Here is a 20561-nt window from a genome sequence, read left to right on the forward strand (position 1 = left end):
GCTGGAATGATACAGATGAGATTAGGCTGGCCCCTGCGCAAGGGTGACACTCAAATCAGTGAAGCATTCCCTTCCCCCTAGCGTGGGACATGCTCTCCTGGCTCCCCTAGGCTCCCCTGGCTCCCCTGGGCTGGGGCCCCTGCGGGTGGGGGTGGAGGGAGATGGGCGGGGGCTGGGGGGGGAGGGAGACGGGCGGGGGCTGGGGGGGGAGGGAGAGGTGGGGGGGAGACTTGGGCACCTTCTCACCCTTGTGCAGGGCGGCCTCACACCTAGTCTTTAAATTAAAAAAAAAAAAAAGAGTGGACAGAAATAACACAATAGATCAAATGGATTTAATTGGTATCTTCAGAGCATTTCACCCTGAAGCAGTAGAATATACATTCATTTTAAGTGGACGTGCAACATTATCTGGATAGACCACATGTTAGGGCACAAAAACAGTCTCAGTAAATTTAAGAAGATTGAAATCATATCAAGAATCTTTTCTGGTCATAACTGTATAAAACTAGAAGTCAATTAGACAAAACTGATGTACAAGTGATCTATTACTGAATTGTACACACCTAAAACCACCCTGCCCCAATAAATTTATTAACAGAGAAATAAAAACCATGACAAGCAAAAATAAATAAATAAATACATAAAAATTTGGGGATACATGGTGGTGAGCATTGCATGTCAATATACTTGATGTATACTTAAATGTGGTTAAAACTCTAAATGTTATATTTATTTTACCACAATAAAAATTAGTAATTATAGGATTAAAAAGAAAACAGAAAAAGAAAAAGAAAAACCTGTAAAACACAGAAAGTCTTGGAGGCTAATTGACATGTTACTAAACAATGAATAGATAACAATGAGATCAAGGAAATAATGAAATAATACCTTGAAACACATGCAAATGAGAGCACAACAATCCTCACTCTATGGAGCACAGCATAAGCAGTCCTAAGAGGGAAATTCCTAACATTACAGGTCTACCTCAAGAAACAAGAAAAATCTGAAATACATCATCTAACTTGACACTTAGAGGAACTAGTGCAAAAGAAAAACAAAGACACCATAAAGTGAGAAGAATAAAGAAAATAATAAAGATCAGAGCAGAAATAAACAAAGCAGCAAAAAACAAATGCAGGTGCTGGACTGGATGGTTTCACAGTGCATTTCATCAAACAGTCAGAGAAGAACTAGCACCTGTTCTCCTCAAACTCATCCAAAACACTCAAGACAAGGGAAGACTCCCAAGCTCATTTTATGAGTTCAGCATTCTCCTAATCCCAAACCAGAATAAGACTTTACAAAGAAAAAAATTATAGGCCAATATCCCTGATGAATATAGATGCTAAAATCCTCAACAAAATATTGGCAAACTGGATCCAGTAATACATTAAAAAGATTACACACCATAATGAAGTGGGATTTATTCCAGGGATGCAAGCTTTGTACAGTATCTACACATAAAAAACATGATACATCGTAAACAAAATAAATAAAAATCACATGGTTATAACAATAGATGCAGAAAGAGCATCAAAACACAACACCTATTCATTATAACAACTCTCAGCGAAATGTGAATAGAGGGAATTCCCCTGAACATAATAAAGATTATGAAGAAGAAAGAAAGAAAAAAAGAAAGAAGAAAGTGAAAGAAAGGAAGGAAGACAGGAAGAAGTTGAAGAAGATACAAATTAATAAAAGCATATATGGTGTTCAAAGATAGGAAGAATTAACAACATTCAAATGTCCAGTGACGTATTCCAGAGAGCTACAACAAATATCACAAAAATCTATATGGAAGTACAAAAACAACAACAACAACAACAACAACAAAAAACCCAACACACACACACACACACAAAAAAAAAAAAAAAAAAAAACAACAAAAAACACACACACAAAATAAAACCAAACCAATAGCCAGAGTAATCTTGAGAAAGAAGAACAAAGTGGGAGGAATCATGCTACCTGATAACAAACTATACTACGAGGCCATAGTAATAAATATAGTATGGTACTGGCATAAAACGCACATAAAGATCATCGGAACAGAATAAAAAGTCCAGAAATAAACCCATACACTTATGGTCAATTACTATTTGACAAAGGACACAAGACTATACAATGTGGTAAAGATAGTCCACTCAATAAATGCAATTGGGAAAATTGGACACATAAGTAGAAAAATAAATGAATGCTGACTACCTTCTTACACCATATTGAAGAAAAAATGCAGAATGGATTAAGACTTGAAAGTGAGATTTGAAACCGTAAAAATTCTAGAAGAAAATAAAGGCAATAAGTTTTCATAGAAATATTTTTTATTCTGATATATCTATTTGGGCACCAGAAGCATAAGAAAAACTAAACAAATGGGACTACATCAATCTAAAAAGTTGTTGCACAGCAAAGGAAACCATCAACCCACTGAATGGGAGAACATATTTGCCAATGATACATCTGATAAGGGTTTAATATCCAAAATTTATGAAGAACTTAAAAAACTCAGCATCATCACAAAATAAAACAATCCAATTTAAAAATGAGCAAAGAACCTAAACAGACACTTCTCCAGCGAAGATCTGTAGATGATTATTACACAAATAAAAAGATGCTGAGCATCACTAATCATTACAGAAATGGAAATTAAAATCATAGCGAGGTATCACCTCACCTCTGTCAGAATGGCTATCACCAATAAATCAATAAACATCAAGTGCTGGTGAATATGTGGAGAAAAGAGAACTCTCGTGTATTCTTGGTGGGAATGCAGATTGGTGCAACCACTGTGGAAAGCAGTATGAAGTTCCTTCAAAAATTAAAAATAGAACTGCTTTATGACCTAACATTTCCATTTCTGAGAATATCTCTGCAGAAACCTGAAACACAGATCGGAAAGGATATATGCAATGCTATGTTCACGGCAGCATTATTGACAATAGCGAAGATTTCATAGCAGCCCAAGTGCCCAGCAGCAGATAAATGGAGAAAACGCTATGGTACATTAACACAATGGAATACTACTCACCTACACACACACAATAGAAAATGAAGGAAATTTTACCTTTTGCAACAGCATGGATGGAACCGGTGAGTATTATGCTAAGTGAAGTGAAGTAAGCCAGTCAGAGAAATACAGGTTCCTTATAGTTTCACTTATATGTGGAATCTAATGAACAAAATAAACTACAATCAAAATAGAAAAAGGCTCATAGATACAGAAAACTGACTGAATACTGTCAGAGGGGAGGAGGTTGGGGGACTAGGGGAAAAGTGAAGGGATTAAGCAAAGAAAAGACCTATAGACACAGACAACAGTTTGGTGATTATCAGAGAGAGAGGGGTGTGTGTAGAAGAGGGTTTAGGAAGGATAAATTGTGATTGAAGGAGACCTGACTTGGGTCGGGGGGAGGGCGGTGAGACACATAATTCAACATACAGATGATGTATTACCGAACTGTATACCTGAAAGCTACATGATTTCATTACCAATCTCACCCCAATATATTCAATTTAGAAAAATAGGCCATTGTGGCACATGCTACAACCTGGATGGACCCTGAAGACATGATGCTCAATGAAATAAGCCAGTCACAAAAGGACAAATAGTGTGTGATCCCACTCACATGAGGTCCCTAGAGCCATCAGAGTCATAGAGGTAAGATGGAGGGCACCAGTAATGGGGGAGTGGATGCAGAGTTGCTGTTTAGTGGGGACAGAGCTTCAGTTGGAGAAGATGAGAACAGTGATGGAGCCAATGGTGGTAAGGGCAGCACAACAATATGATTGTTAAGTTGTGTTAAGGACCACTTACCACCACTGGACTGTGCCCTGAAAAATACTTAAAATGGTAAATTTCATTGTGTATATATTACTGTGATAACAATATACCAAAAAAAAAAAATAAAAATAGAAGGCACTGTCCTGGGTGTGGGAGAATCGGGTAGAGCTGTTTTCTATGGGCTCTACATGGCTGGTTGGGTCACTGTCAATATCCTGGTTGTGAGATTTTAATAAGATATTATTGAGGGAAACCGGGTCAGATTACATGGGCCACCTCTGTCTTATCTCTTATAAATAATGGGAATCTACAATTGTAATTTTAAAAGGTTAAAAAATAAAAGGGGCGACAACCAGATTTGGTTGTCTTGCCCCAGAGAATCTGGTCCAGCAGGTCCCATTGGGGTCAGGGCTGAGTATAAGGAATTGCCCACAGGAACTGGTGGTCAGTGGGATTGAGGGCCACCATCCAGACCAGTCACCTACACAGCTAAGTTCTCATCCCATCATGAAGCTTCCACAGCTTTTAATACAGCTGCTGTGTCTCAGCCACCTCTAATGCGATCACTGGGGGGAACAGCTCCTTCACTGTGCCACCTGGTTTCTTAAAGGAGCTTCAAACCTTTTAACCATCTCACAAAACACAACGCAGGTAGTGCAATCCTCCCACAGTGACCCTCTGCTTCATTAAACCACATCCACCAAGTGACAAGGATGGGCCTTTTGTGCCATTCCAGGAACACTGGGCCAGGGTCCTGTCGACAGAGCAGATTCACTTCTCGGTGTCAAGGTTGGGACCAGGGTACAGGGCCCAGGTTGACACTTCCCAAGGACAAGGATGAAGGAAGGCAGCATTGTCGTTGGAAGCACGTGCCTTTTAATCATCTGCAGATCTCAACTGTAGAAAAGATACCTATGCTCTGTTAAAGGTCTGGAAAGATAAATAATTTTTTTCTTTGTACTCAACAGAGTGGTGCTCAAAATTAAGGTAAAAATAATACCCTGTCTTCATATGCTCTCTCCTTCCATAGATGGCTCCAATTTTCCTGTCAACTTGAATGCAAGATGGAAGAAGTAATGCTGGTGGATGAAATCAACACATCCCTATTTTAAGGGGTGAAATGAAGATGAGAGACGGAGTGTCACTCATTAAGGTTTCATACTTTACTCTATGGTCAAGTAGGGAGTTTGTAATTGTCCATCCAAACCTGTATCATTAGGGTAATAATGTAGGGCTGTCATGAAGGCCTTTTCAGTGTCTGTACCCCATAAAATCTTGCTCTTTTTGGTCCATGATGTGGGCCAGGGAGCCACCAATGCTCATCCTCTCCCACAGTGACTGAGGGCTCCAGGGCTCCCCTGGCTTGTGGATTTAGCTGGCAATGAGCACAGCTCAATCGTGTGGAGGTGGGACAGACGAGTGGAGTCAGGATGGACTTGGAGCAGCCACTCATGGCTGTCCTTGCCTCTGGCCAGAGCTGATTCACATGGTGAGAGAGGCTCAGAAATGCAGAACAGCACAAACTCCTTGCTACTTGGCACCCAGGGCAGCACACTCACCCTCTTGTTCCTTTACCTGTGCAGCCAGCCAACTCAGTCACCTTCAGGGAGAACATCCAGAAAGAATAATAAAACAAAAGTACCTCATGCCAATCCACATAGCACTTCAAAGTACTAAGAGTAAAAAACTCACTGTCCATGCATTTCTACAGAAAGGCTACTTTCTGTCCAGACCCATACTCTTGCTCTTTTTTCTTCTTCTCCAAAGAAGAAAACACATCATTCTGGAGCCACCGAGATGGAGCAGACCAATGGCCAGCTGTCCACCCAATGATGACAACCGTGGTCTCAGAGAGAATACTATCTGCAGACTCCAGAGAGAGCAGCAGTGGGCTGAGTGGGGAGCGAACTGAGAACTTGACCAGTGACCAGCACGGTGGTGAGCTGATTTGTCTTGAAGACAGTGAGTCTTAGCACTGCTCTGTGCGCAGGACGGGAATGACTCAGAGAGGACTGGACCAGGGGCCTGTTGGAGCCAGAGTGGCGGCTGCCCTGGACCCTTCCCCCTTCTCTCCTGGCCAGGCCCTGGACTCCAAAGCATTGTGGCGACTCCTGATTATTTTTCTTCTTTTTCTCTTGCCAGTTTTCCCTGATAACCATCCTGTTATATGAAGCTGCCACACAGCTCATGGGTGGAGAGGAGTGTAAGGTTCTGAGAGAACCAGAGCTTCTAGCAGAAGGACCAGGAAGGTGGCTGAAATCCAGGGAGAGAGGAGCTCTGGGTGAGCTGGACCCGCACAGAGCACACCCTGGAGGCCAGCATAGGCTCTGCGCATGCTGATGCTGAGGTCACCCCCAGAGCTGCTGAGACACAAGTGACTCTGAACTTCATATGCTCCACAGCCTTACACAGGGGCCTCTCACCTCTGACACTCCGTGGTGGGAAGACAGACTGTGGAACCCGTCCAGCAGGGGCAGCACATCCATCACCAGCCTCATGTGAAGTCTGGAAGGAGAAAGGATCTGCATGTGAATAGGCACAGGGCTCAAGTGCAAGGGGCCAGGGCAGTAGAGCCCCAGCCTGCAGACCCACCACACCCTGCACTTTAGTTCCAAGTACAAGCTCTTTTTTGCAATAGTAACAATTGTAGATTTGACTTTGAAGAAAAAATAACCCAAATTACATTAGAGATTTCAATTTTGGTTTGTCACATCTTCAGTACATGTTAGCTGAACTCACTGTGGTAGTCATTTCACAATGTAGGCAAATCAAACCATCCTTTTGTCTGCCTTCAACTTATACAGTGGTGTATATTGATTATTTCTCAATAAAGCTGGGAAAAATAAACAGTGCCTTCATAAACGGGGAAAAAGTGGTTATAGATGCAGTGGAATGAAAACACCATAACTAAGAGAAAACAAATCAGGATACACACATAACAAATAGTATCATCTTGCCCTGGTGGCGTGCTCACTGGTTGAGCCTTGATCTATGAACCAGGAGGTCATACATGGAGTCCCTGTCAGAGTACGTGGGGCTCCATCCTTAGTAGGGGGCATGTAGGATGCAGGTGATGAATGATTCGTTCTCATCATTCATATTACTACTACCTCTCTCTCTCCCTCTCCTTTCCTCTCTGAAGTCAATACAACATATATTAATATAAATGAATTAATAGTATCACCTCAAAAAGGTATCTAGATATATAAATGTACGAAAGACAAAAGGAAATACTTTGAAATGTTGACAGTGGTTAACCTTGGATAGTGGAAAGAAGTGATTTCCTTTACTTTATACTATTCTTTTTAAAATTCTAATGATCCTATATTATTTTGATAATGAAAAAAATCTTCTAAAACACATTTAAGTAACTTTTTTTGGTGTAAAATGCATTTTGCATCCATGTTCAGTGACCATCCACTTATCGCTGAGAAGCTTAAAAAGTGCTTTGCGTTGTGAAATATCCTTTAAAATGCATTCTTGCACTCCAACAGCTCCTGAATGAGAACACTGGGCTTTGGAGATGCTGGGTCTGCTTGGAAAAAATAATGGGCAGGGGTTGGAGGCACGGTAGGGGATGGGGCGGGTCAGCAACCCTGAAGAGAGGCTCCTAGGTAGGATGCCTCAGGGTCCACAGCTCAGGCTGTATTTGAAGAATTCCTCATTGGAAGGCTGATATCTACAGTAAAGTTTCAGATTTGATAAACTTCAGACATGAGCCACAGTAACTTTTTTAAAAACGGTTTTTGCCGTTCTTATTGCAAATCCATATATATAAAAGGCTAATGTGCTAAGGATTCCACCACCTGACCACTCGCTATGAAGAGCACTGACCACCAGGGGCAGACGTTCAATACTGGAGCTGCTGTGACCTGAACTGGCCCTTTACAGAGGCAGGGCACTGCGCACCCAGAGTCCACAAGCAACACTCCGCTTTTCCCAAGTGGGACACAGGCCCGGCCACGAACCCATGGCACAAAGCCCACAGGCCAGCCCAGCACAGAAATGGTGGCTGTGGGCACCAGGTAATGATGTCACATAGTAATGCCAGGCTTCCTCTCCCTAGCGACTAGCCTCCTTGGAGTTTCTTCACCCACTTGCTTTATAGCCAGGTGCAAACATTTTACACTTTAACCAAATGTCTTTGAAGTGTTTTCATGTGCCTCATCTCATTTGATCCTCACTGAAGTCCCGGAATAGGTAGAGAGGAGACTCGGTAGAATCCTGTTTTCATTTCATTAGCCAGAAAATGAAGATTTAGAATGTTTTAAAAATTGACCCAACTGAAAAGAAGCAAGAAATGGTAGAGCCTGAACATGACTTCAGGTTTTCTCACTGCAGGGAATATAGTCAAACGGGGTTATAGTTAAATATTTCTCCCTTTGTTATCTCTGCATGATGCACAATAATAATCTGCTTTCATTTTGGTATTTATGCTGTTTTGCTGTCAATATCCTGAAAAAGAAATTGGGGCACTTCACCAAGCTGGAAAAAGTTTACCTAATCAGAAAGCAGGTCTAAGTAAGCAAATATCTATATATCTATATCTATAACTATATCTATATCTATATCTATATCTATATCTATATCTACATCTATATCTATCTATCTATCTATCTATCTATCTATCTATCTATCTCTCTGGCGCCAGTTGCATGTGTTTCCATCTGTCATTGTTGATCGTGAATTTGGTATACACTTCTATTATTGAGAAAGGGCAAATAGTGATCTTACAATATTTCTTCTAATTAATTTCCTTTCAATGTGCACCAATTCATGCACTGGGACTCTAGTAATTAAATAATACTATCAAGACGCCTAAGAGAAACATATGTATACAGAAAAGATTTTTAAAGAATTCAGATCTCCTAAGTCACAGCTCTATGGTTCTAACCTCAACTGGGTCTACAGAGGCTGACAGGAAAAATAGAATGAGCACTTGCCCTGGGTTCTCATTTGATCTCTGCTATTAATAGCTTGTGGTCTTGGGGATTTCACTTACCCTTTCTGGGTCTCCTAGCTGCATCTATAGGATGAGGGTAAAATTAGACCTCTTAAATAAGGTTTCTACAAACGCTTCAAAAAATAATTGTAGGTTCAGATTTCTACAATGTTCCTAAATATCTCAGCAATAATAAACTTTTCCTTGTTTTAAACTTTGTGGTACAAAACTTCACAAAAATGTAAACACAGTTTTATAATACTACTCATTTTAAAAATATACAACCTCTATAAACCTTATCCTATAACATTTTGGTAGATACTATTAAACATTTCTTAGTAACTGTACTATAACCCAAATTAGTAAATTTAGCATTATCTTTTTAAAACATCAATTGCATATTCTTTGTATTGGTGTGAAAAGGCTCAGAAAATACAGATGTGTTGAGCACCATATGTCACTTTTATTAAAATTCAACAAGTAACTTCCCAGGTATGGAAAACTTCAGCTGAAGCCAATTTTGGGGGTGTAAAAATCAACTCCTGTAAACATCAAATTAAAATGTGGCTGTATTTTCTGCCTTAAAAATTAAAAAAACATAAGAATTGTTATTTAACTCACTCAAATGGTTTGTGAAGCTGAAATACTTCCATGTAGGGTCTGCCCCAACCTGACATTAGTTTAGTGCAAGGACTGAGAGCCACATGTCACCTATTCTCCCCAGTGAGGAAGGGAGCTGTGTGTGAATCATTCCTACCACTAAGCCCCTCGGACAGCCAGCTGCTAGGCAGCAAGGAAACCAGCCTCAGCTCACAGGTGGGAGAAGTGCTGCCATCTCTCTCAGAATACTTCCAAATTCATCCTGAGAAGGACAGGCCCTACCAGCCAAGACCCAGTCAGGCCACTGCTGGGCTCTAAGTAAAGACTGACAATTGTCTCTACCTCTTATTTCTTCTGAGACCAAACCAACCAACCTCCCACCCACCCACCCAACCACCCACCCAACCAACCAACCACAATTTAATCATAATCCTTGCACTGAAGCCACTGCTAAATAAACACCAAGTTGTATATGGGCTCACGTGGTGACTACCCTCCTAGACACATATTCCTAGGCCTGGAATAAGCTCTGCCCATGCCCATTCCCTTCCCTCAGCTCGATTCTCCAACCTCCCCTGCTCACACCCCCCCACACATACACCCTATTTGACCAGGTAGTTAACTTTCTGGGGACTACAGATCCGTCTTGTCCCCTGGCTTGAGACACAAGCCCCAGAGAAGCAGGACCCCTCACTTCCTGGCTTAATAGACAGGGGGCCCTGCTGGGGTCTGGCGGGAACTCTGTCCCCAGCTGCCTCCTGTCAGCTCAGCAGCCAACACTCCTCCAGGTCCAGGGAGCACATGCAACCTGCCCCACAATGACAGGGGACCAGCCCCGCACAGGGAAGGAGCCCACACGGGGGCTACTGGTCTCTCACTGGGGCTCTTGGTCCCAGGTGGCGACTTGATCGAGCCTCTCCACTCTCCTGGTTTCTCCCAGGAACCAGGGGCTGGCCAAGTCCCACCCTTTGGGAAAGTGACTCCTTGGCTGCCCCCACAGAGCAAGGCCCAGGGGAACCCCAATCCTCCAAGCGTTTTAAATACCTGACAAGCCCAAGTTCACCCTTGGAATGAGCCCTTCCCGACCACAACAGCCACTACCCCATGGGACACTCCAAGTCCCAGCACCTGGGACAGCCATGGGAAAACTATGGCCCGCGGGCTGGATTTGGCCCTTTCGAAATAATAAAACTAAAAAAAAAAAAAAAAAAGACCGCACCCTATTATTTAATGATGTTTACTTTGAATTTACATTAGTTCACACAAACACTCTATCCATGCTTATCTTACAGCCTGCCAAGAACCCATTGTGGCCCTCAAGTCAAAAAGTTTACCCATGCCTCTTCTAGAGACAACTTCCTTTCCAGCTCACTTGAGTGGAGAAGGTCAGGAGACCAGGATGTCTCTCTGTTGCTTCCCGTTCTTCCGACACTCTGCGAAGAAGAAAGTCCAGGGCAAGAGATGTTTCTGTTGCTGGGGAAACAGGCGCAAGCGCCACCACTGATACCCCTCGCCCTCTGGCACGAGGCACACACAGGTAACCAAGGGCAGGCCCTTTCAGCTCACACTTGTGCGCCAACTGGGGGTCATACCTGGGGAGCCCACACCTCTTACCCCTCATCCCAGGTGTGTGTGTGTGTGTGTGTTTGTGTGTGTGTGTGTGTGTGTCCGGGATGGTGAGGTGAAGAAAGCGGGGGATGAGGGATGCTCAACCTGGGCTAAGGAGCAGGTTGGTAAGTGTCAGAAGCCTGGAGGGTGTTGGAGGGTGTGTCATGTTCACTGCCCAGGTCATGGCTCACAGGAAGGGAAGCCGAGTGCTGGGGTCAGAGCTCTGCTACCCACTTATTAAATCGCAGGGGTGCTCAAGGGGTCATCAACTTCACTCCCTGCCTGGAGGTCTTTGCAGATGCCCTTCTCTGCCTGATCTGGGGAGCAGAATGGGTGGTGGGCATCTTCCCCACTGGTAATGCCCGGGCCCCTCATGCCTCCTGGCCCGGTAGCGGGCTCTGTCTTTGCAGAGCTCCAACAAGGGCACGTCGAGGAGCTGGCTGACAGGTTCACTTATGCCCTCAACGGGTACAAAGGACAAGTGCGTCAGGACAGGAAAACCATCCAGTGCCAAACTGAGGTGAGAGCTGGCCCACACCTAGGACTCTGAGGTGACTGGGGTGGGACCAGAAGTCAGACTCAAATCTGGGGCCTCAAGTTCTCACAGGCCCACTCCCAAAGTGATCTGCACCTTCAATCCTCCTGACCAGCTCCCTGGTAGGGGAGAAAAGCAGTCTTTCTTCCTGTGCTTCTTGGGATCAGAGAGAAAGCATCTGTTGCTCTCTTTGCCTCATGCTCCTTTCAACTGATGAAATCCCTGCCCAAAGTATCCTGTGGACCAGCCCCAGCCCGACTGTCCTTGCAGACCTTCTCCAAGCTATACACATCATCCCACTTGATAGTGCTGTGTATTGAAAAAAAAGGGGAGGGGGAAGCGGGGGTGGGGGTTAGGGGTGTAGGAAGGGATAAAGGCCTTGAATACTTTTCTCTGCAACCTATCACCTCACAGAGGACGACAAACCATTGCAGTGCGGCCAGCTCAGGAGCTGTGGCCTGACCCAACTCCATATCATCCCAACAAGGACAGAGTTTTCCTCAGTCATTCAGGCTTTCACTGTGGCTACACCTTGACACAAATCAATTGTTGCAAGCTCAGCAGGGCTGCCAGAAACATCCTCACTGTCCTCATAGGCTAGGTCTGCCATGACACAGGACCACAGATTGGGTGGAAGGTTCCTGATGCCTCCTGGCTCAGTACCCACTCTGTCTTTGCAGAGCTCCAAGGAGGACATCATTGAGGTGCTGGCCCATGGACCCGACTACACCACCTACGGGGTCAGGGTGCAGGTGCATCAGGCTGACGACACAGACCAGTGCCTGTCTGAGGTGAGAGCTGGCCTCGAGGGTCTCTACACCCAAAACCCCAACACAACCTGGCAGTGCCCAGAACCCACACTCCAATCTGGGGACTCCACAGATACCCTCCCAGGACTCTCCCTAGTGTCCCACTGCCCCAAGACAAAGAAATGAGGACCCCCCGCCCCCGTCCAGCTACATGGGACGGTAAAGACAAGCTCCTCACATATTTGTAGCAATATCAGAGAGAGAAATGTCGTGTGAACTGTGTCCTGTCCCTCATCTTGCCATGGCCACGGTACCAGCTTTCCCAGGGGGAATCACCCCCACGTCTCCACGCTGGCCTTCTGCAGAGCCCAACGGTTCCTGGACGAGCTTCTATCTCGGTGAGCATACACTCGTGACTCTGCCCACTGCTAGCTGTGAGGCATGAAAATGTCACCACATCTTCCCGAGTCTCAGGATGCTCCTCTGAAAAGTGGGTTGCTGGGGGGGGGGGGAACCTCATAGCACTGCTGTGGGGACAAGCCATGGCAGGTCTCACCTTCTCCCTGGCTCTGCAGACAGGGTAGCTGGATGTGCGGCAGTTGTTGTTGGCAATTCTTTCACTCTGTCCCACGGAAAGAACTCTGACACACCCATCAGCGGCCTGTGGCATCAGAGGTTGGAAAAGCACATGCAAAGCAACCTGTTAAGCAGTGTGAGATTTCACCTAGCCGGTCCTGGTCCTTGGTGTAACCACACTGGGGATTTCTGGGGAGAGCAGGGGCCCAGGCCCACTCAGATGTATGGCATGCTCCTGGTTGGAGTTTCTTTACTCGACAATGTGCACGCACTTTTGGAGACACTTAGCCTGACTCAAGGAATGAAGCAGACACAATCCCTGGGCCTCAGTTCTGGGCATTGGGTCCAGCAGTCACGCTCACCATCATTTGCAGCTCGTGTCCACCATCCACCAGGGCTGATGCCATCAGAGTGATTTTTCCATCTGGATGCACACCTGTTTAGAATGACCGGGCTGACACATCACAGGACCAAGTCATAAAGTGAGTGGTCTCCGGGTCCAGAAGGAGGGCCCTCAGAGTCAGCATCGTGGGGACTGTGGTGGGTGGGGGATGGAGAGTGCCTGGCAGAACCCTAATCTTATACATCATCTGATTCCCAAGAAAGGCCTGGGCTCTGGAGTCTTCTATTCCAGGAGGATAGGAGTCAAAGACGACAGTGGGTGGGGTCCCGGGCCTTGTAGACCCAGAGGGGACGCTGTGCTGATTGGTCCCTCACAGTCCCCTCCCCCCCACAGACCCACCCCGCTCTGCCTGCCCCTCTCCATATCCATCTCCCCTGACCACAGTGGCCAGGCTCAGAACAGGCCTGTGGTGAGCAGGGTGCTCACAAGCCTGTCTCAGTCCTCAGTCCAGATGCCCAGGGCCTGGAGGGTGGGGGTGGGCAGTGCACTGGACCTTTAGGTGAGCTGCCAGTGGGAAGAAGAGTCTCACACAGACTCCGTGTTAAACCTGCTGGATCCCACAACTGCTACAACCATGACAGCCACACAAGGGCCGGGGTTACCATGGTGCTCTCCCATGGGTGGTCATGGGAGACCTGCACAGAAGCTCATATCTAAACAAGTGTACCATGGGAGGGCAGACTGGAAGGAAAGAGCAGGACTCAGAATCTGCTGCCCACCTGCCTCTCCCCAGGGCCTTTGCTGCGATGGTGGGGACCTGGCTGGACCACGTCCAGGGTTTGGGGCAGCCCCTTCCTTCCGCCTGCTTCAAGGTAGAGCAGGCCTTGGTGCCCGTCAATTCCCCTGCCCAAACCTGGTGGGCCACACCCAAAATCTATGGTTGGCGCTGCAGCACCTTGAGCCCACCGAGGCAACTCAACAAGGTGAGGCGGAATGATCATCTGGGCAGATCATCGGGGGAGGGCAGGCTCATGGGCTGGAGTTCCCTTAAAGGCGGTGGCATCTTTCCTGTCTGCACTAAGTCACAGGAAAGCCAGGAGTGTGAGTCAATGTGTCTCTTTCTCCTGCTCCAGGTCCACGCCCAGAGCTCCAGAGCTCTCCGGAGGCAGAGGAAGGGCCTGCTCAGGGGCCAGAGCCTGGTCCAACGAGAGGCCCTGCCCTGGCCAGGCCTGGCTCGAGGCAGTACCTGAAGCCATTATGGAGCCAGCTACTGGCTGCGCTGGAAGCCTTCCCTCGTGCTGTCAGAAGAGTTCTAGGCGATTATCTTAAATAATTCAGAGGAATACATCCCAACTGTACATTTATAATAGTAAATAAGGATAATTTCTAAAAGTACCTACCTATTTATGTAGACTATTTCCCATTAAGTTAAATACTCCTTTTGAATAAATAAGGTTGTTTATTAAAAACACGTGTAGACCATGTCTTCTCACGTACATATACATAATTCCATACACACACACACACACACACACGTACACACACACACGTACACATATATGCTGACATGGAAGGTGCTCACTGTATAATACAGTTTTAAAATAAGTTTTGAAACATTTAATTTCCTCTGATAACTACGTATACACTGATAAAATGGGGAAATAAAATCTGGAAATATATACACCAGAATGTTCACACTGGTGAACTGTCAGCAGTGAAACTACCAGAAGTGACAGTTTCTTCTCATTTTGCTTCATGTATAGGTTCTGGTTGACACAAGGATCATACCTCCAATATATAGACATAGACAGTAGAGAGAGAAAGGGAGAGGCAGAGAACACAGATGAGAGGTGCACCAGCCGCCTCGTGCCCACCCCGACATGGAACTGACCGCAAAACCCTGCCACATGCCCTCCCTGGGAACTGATCCGGAAACCTTTCAGTGCAAGGGGAGATGCCCATCCAATGAGCCCCATCAGCCGGGGCTAGACTCAGTATATATTTTTAAAAAATACACTTTGATTGATTTCAGGGAGGGAGAAAGGGCGAGACAGGAACGTAAACCATGAGAGAGAAGCATGGATCGGTTTCCTCCTTCACGACCCCTATCGGTGATCCAGGCTGCAACCGGGCCTGTGCCCTGACCCGGAATCAAACCAACTGTGCACTCCTGCCTGCTTCACAGGCGGACGCTCGACCACCGTGCAGCACTGGCCAGACTCAATCATATCTTTCTAAACTTTCCCAAGTGCCAATTTGTATCTTGAAATGGTCTCAGGAAAGGAAAAATTACTTAATGGGGGGCATTCTACTTCCCTCGCTGTTTAGATGCATTTGCTATTTGGCCAGAAACAACCAGTAGACTAGCTCTCAACCATACTTAAAATCACTAGGGATAGCAAGAGCATTGCTTTGGTTGCAACAGGAGTAACTCAAAACAACTCCCTCCACTAAACACTTCCTGAATCATTTCCCTTCCTCCCTGAGCCCAGAATTTAACTCACCAGTCAAACTCAGCTTAGGGAGAGGAAATGGTTCCACTGGAACAGGACGGTATGGAAACAAGGTACACAGCCCTGGTTCTACCCGAGGGGCCATAGTTCACTGACACCACCACCACGGGAACAATCTATAATTAAAATGAAAACCACCATGTCAGAAAATTCTAAGCAGAAAAGGACAAAGGAATGCCACTGGTGAGTATTTCAAAAGGAGGCACGCTGTGCAAGAGGGATCCATTCAGTGCTGTGGCCCACTCATCCAAAGCTCATCGTTCTCATGTGAGCAGTACTCTTGCTCTGAGGGGAGACACATTTCCTTTCTTTCATTTCATATTTGCTTTCAAGGAAAACCAGCTAGCTGGTCAATACACCAAGCCAACACTCCTCAGGTATCCAACAGGAGAAACCTAAATGTCTCAGTGAATTTTAAGTTTTACTAAATTTGAATTAAAAAAAGTTTCATTTTAAATTGATATGTGGCTGCCCGACTGGCGTGGCTCAGTGCTTGATCGTGGACCCCGGAACCAAGAGATCCCCGTTTCATTCCCAGTCAGGGCCCATACTGGGGTTGCGCGCTAGGGGCTATGAGACGGATGATGCTCTCTCATCATTGATGTTTCTCTCTCCCCTTCCCCAGCCTCCTCACCGCCCCCACCTCCACCCCCCTGCTCTCTCTGTTCCCCTTCCCTTCCTCTCTCTGAGATCAATGAAAACATATATGTTTAACCAGTTCTATGTGGATAATATGGACCCTATGAGACAGTGTACTTCAAAACACTAGGCAACTGTTGTGAAACAGTCATCGCTGAATCTCGGGACACCTGTCCTCCACAAGTCCACACAGAAGAAATGTACGGGGCCCTCAGTGATCACAGTAGAAACAGGAAGCTCTCCATCTGACACGTCCCCACTGCCCTTCCCCTCACCACCTCCTCCTGGGCTGAGGCACCTCCTTCGGGAGCACTTTGACACTAAACTGCCCCATGTCCCTTGCAATTTGGCCCGTTCTGCCCAAGGGTTCACGCAAGAGTCTCATAGTTGATTTCTGAGACACTAAGTTCCTCCCTGATATAAAGCACAACAGCGAGGAGAGGATTTTTTTCCTCTCGTTGATGCTGGGAGCTTACCCTGACATCACTGAGCAGCTGAATTCAATATTGGATCCACCTACCTGTGGACTTGTTCTTTTGTGAGAAAGACAAGTCCCTACTGTTAGCTGCATCACTATTCTGCTGCTTATAATTCTCAGCTTCCACACTGAATGAGATCCTTAAAACTCCTGAGGGTGGACAAGGTTGTAGCATTTCATGGTATTGCAAACCAACAACAACACCAAACACGAAAACAAAAACAAAAAACAATGGGAGCAGAGAGCAAGACAGGGGAAAGATGGGAGATGCCGGAAAGTACACCAGCCTTCCACCGACTCCAGAGGGAGACGTCGGGATACAGGGCATGGCACAGCTCTAAGCTGGGCTGGCAGAGTGTGATGCCAATGAGGATCTCAAAGTGTGACCACAGAAAAGGGGTGAGGGAGAGACAAGACTGCAATAGGAGCTAAGGTCGGATCATGGTCGGCCTGGACAGACACGCTAAGTATTTGGGACTCATTTCTAAAGGCCATAGGAGACCACTGGCAGTTTTCAGAAGAGACATGATCATATTGACATTTTCAAAAGATCCTTCGGTCTGCCCGTAGAGAATGCTTAGGGACCTGGCGATACTAGAGGTTGACAGGTCACAGAGCACACATGGGATCAGGAGGCCCCGAAGTCAATGGGGCTTAGTACTCTTGCTGCTAACCTTGATGGCTTCACACTAGAATCGTTGTATCAGGAATGTCAAGGTGGAAATCTATCCCACTCAAGGCACTTGACAGCTTATGTCTAGAAGTTACAATAAAGTAGCACGATATGCCGTATCTTTTCTCAGATCAAAACACTCTCAGAACAAAGTGGAGAACATACCAAAACCAAGACTTGCTAAAGTGGTAAGGAAAAGGGTGTGGACTCAGCTTCCAGACAGAACAACAGGTCAGTGGCACAGACAGAGACACGCACACACACACAGAATGCGAGAGAGAGGCTGAGAGGAAGGAAGGGACCTCAAGAACGAGAGTACAAGACAAGTGACAGGACCTGACACCCCATCAGCTGGCCTGTACTTGATGTTGTTTAGAAGCGAGTTTATAACATAGAGTCCAAACATAATCGAAATACAAGCAAATGTCACCATACTGTTCACAAAACCTTTAATGACACAGTTGCTTACCTTGATCAAGTGTGCATACTTCTTCAGTTGTTCTGAAAAGCATTGTGTAATCTTTGCAGTAATGATCTAAGTAAAACTCCATTTTTAAGTCCCTACAACAACAAGAACATATAAAATACAAATAACTAGGAAGGTATTCCAATATTTACCCCCAACAGTTAGCAATCATCAATAGAACTTTCCCATTTAAAAACACTTATGAGAAAAAAGATAATCAAATCCAGAGCCCCTTTATTCTATTTCTGGACTTTCCTGTGCCCAGTATTGTAAGTGCAACCTCAACTACTTTTGCTAGACAGATGTTGTGCAGGTGAAACTACTGTAAAAACACTGTGATCTCGGTTCTCTTCCATTACCTATTGGCTGTTGATCTTGAACAAACCATCTCTAGAGCCTCAATATTTTCTTCCAGAAAATGGGGAAATACCAGTTAATTCACTGTGAAGTTTTAAAACTAAATAAAATATGTAAAAAATACCAGAGCCCATGATTAGGGTTGGAAATCATTTCATTATAAAACAGTTTTCACGATAGTAATGATTTGTCCTAAGAGAAATAAAAAAAAAAATTAAAAGTGCCATGTCTCAGAATACAACTTCTTTATCTCAAGGAAGATCACAAAAATTAGAAAACGTTCTGTAATATTAACTCAGATGTTGGTATTTTTATTCCATTCAATTTTATTTATTATCAACGGTCACAATACCCAAGTGTGTGACCTTTAGAATTCAGTGTTAAACAGAGTGCTGGCCAGGCTGTGAGAGTGCAGTGTTAGCACCATTTAAACGTAGATCCACCAGGAACCTGACAGACACCGAAGGCAACAGCACAAGTGCAGCAGAGAGCCCACAGCGAACCAAGCGTCAGGGTCTTGGAAACACACTGACAGGTTTTCTCATCACTAATGGGGGTCATGGTTCCCTGGCCTGGTTGACAATTTATGTAGCTAAACTGCAGTTCTCTGAACTGTAAGCACTACTAGAATGTAGGTATTGTTACAGCATAGCAGGTATTGTTATAGACCTTCCACCACAGTGCAGGCAGTCAGCCTGTCAACATGAAATGCTCTTCGGGTCACCCCCAGTGTTTACCATGTTTCCTGACTTCCTACTGATCTTAGGACAAAGATGACTCACAAGCCCTTACATAGCCAGTATCTTCAAACAATTCTAGGTTTTGCAAACAATGCTCTGGGTTCTTAAGGCCAACGTCTGAGTCACCTGAGCACTCCTGGAAGTTTTCACTCTACACACAGTATTTACCTTGCCAACTGAACAAGGGGCGTCAACAAGTGAATGAATTCCTTCTCCCATCAGAGTATTCCATTTAGGCTCCTCAGAGACCCAGTGAAGTAGGAAAAAGATTGCAGGTATGTGAGAGAAGTGTAGAAGAATCCAGACTAAGATTCTGTGACAAGTCTTCATCCTTCATCTGAGAAACTTTCCAAAAGATTCAGACATAAAGATCTGTTCAAAAGGTGAGACTCAACCTTCTGGTGGTGGTCTGAATTCAGTAAATAATCCCAATCCCGAGAAGAAGAAACAGATATTGATTTTTTAAATCATGCCTCCTTGTAATTAGGGGGGTGGGAGTGATCAAGGAGGGGTCGATGAGGGGAGAAGGAGACATATGTAATACTTTAAACCAGTGTTAAACTCAACCTTCCTAATGCCGCGACCCTTTAATATAGTTCCTCATGTTATGTTGACCCCCACTTTCACTGTTACAAATTAAATATAATTAAAGCATAGTGATTAATCCCAAAAACAATATGTAATTATATATGTGTTTTCCCATGGTATTAGGCGACCCCTGTGAAAGGGTCATTCGACCCCTAAAGGGCTCACGACCCACAGGTTGAGAACCGCTGCTTTAAACAATAAAAAAATTCAATTAAAGCAATTCAAGTTCCATTTTCATATTCAGTTGATCTAAGAATATGAAAAAAAAATCACAATGCTGGCCCAGCAGGTGTGGCTCAGTGGTTGAGCATCAATCCATGAACCAAGAGGTCATGGTTCAATTCCTGACCAGGGCACATGCCCAGGTTTCTGGTTTTATTCCCAGGAGGGAGTGTGCAGGAGGCAGCCAACTGATGATTCTCTCTCATCAAGGATATTTCTATCTCTCTCCCTCTCCCTTCCTGTCCCTGAAATCAATTAAAACATTTTAAAAATTAAGTAATCACAATGCTGGAAAATGAAAGGAATATCAAAACACCTAAATGACTTTAGTGATCTTCTAAATCCTCTGTTGTCATTTCCAGTCTCCAAAGCACTTTCTCCACGAGATTTGAGGCTCTTTGTTGTCATTTCCACAGTCTCCACAGCACCTTCTACGGAAAGAGATGTGGACTCTTCCTTTAATGAATAATATAAAAATGCTTAGACAAAACCACCATTATTCATTTTGTTTTGAACAACAAAAAAAGAGGTATACATTTGGAATCAAAAAGTTCAATAAAATTCCAAAAAGAAACTTATTGTAGGCTTTTTCAGACTTACCCTGTGATATGATAAATGCCTAAAATTAAAACAAAATGCTTATCTAAGAATTGCATCTAAATAATAGCCTATTAACAAATCATATCTAAATAAGAATTGTGGTGAGCTAGAAGGGGACAATAAAAAAGGGGGGACATATATAATACTT

The 20561-nt window shown here is 44.8% G+C and overlaps 1 protein-coding gene across 1 annotated transcript; it reads right to left on the bottom strand.

The window, feature by feature from the left end:
* Nucleotides 1–4741: 4741 nt before the first annotated feature.
* Nucleotides 4742–18001, bottom strand: LOC308512564 (uncharacterized protein). The gene is made up of 6 exons (XM_081115495.1): nucleotides 17910–18001; nucleotides 15642–15766; nucleotides 13157–13230; nucleotides 12775–12879; nucleotides 6208–6289; nucleotides 4742–5384 (listed from the first exon to the last, which is right to left on the bottom strand). Exons 2-6 carry the CDS (start codon nucleotides 15733–15735, stop codon nucleotides 5377–5379), a joined length of 363 nt encoding a protein of 120 aa, XP_080971621.1. The 5' UTR covers nucleotides 15736–15766; nucleotides 17910–18001; the 3' UTR covers nucleotides 4742–5376.
* Between the last annotated feature and the right edge of the window lie 2560 nt (nucleotides 18002–20561).

The sequence above is a fragment of the Myotis nattereri genome, assembly GCF_964212035.1.
Source record: "Myotis nattereri genome assembly, contig: HAP1_SCAFFOLD_149, whole genome shotgun sequence".
In the NCBI taxonomy this organism is placed as follows: domain Eukaryota; kingdom Metazoa; phylum Chordata; class Mammalia; order Chiroptera; family Vespertilionidae; genus Myotis; species Myotis nattereri.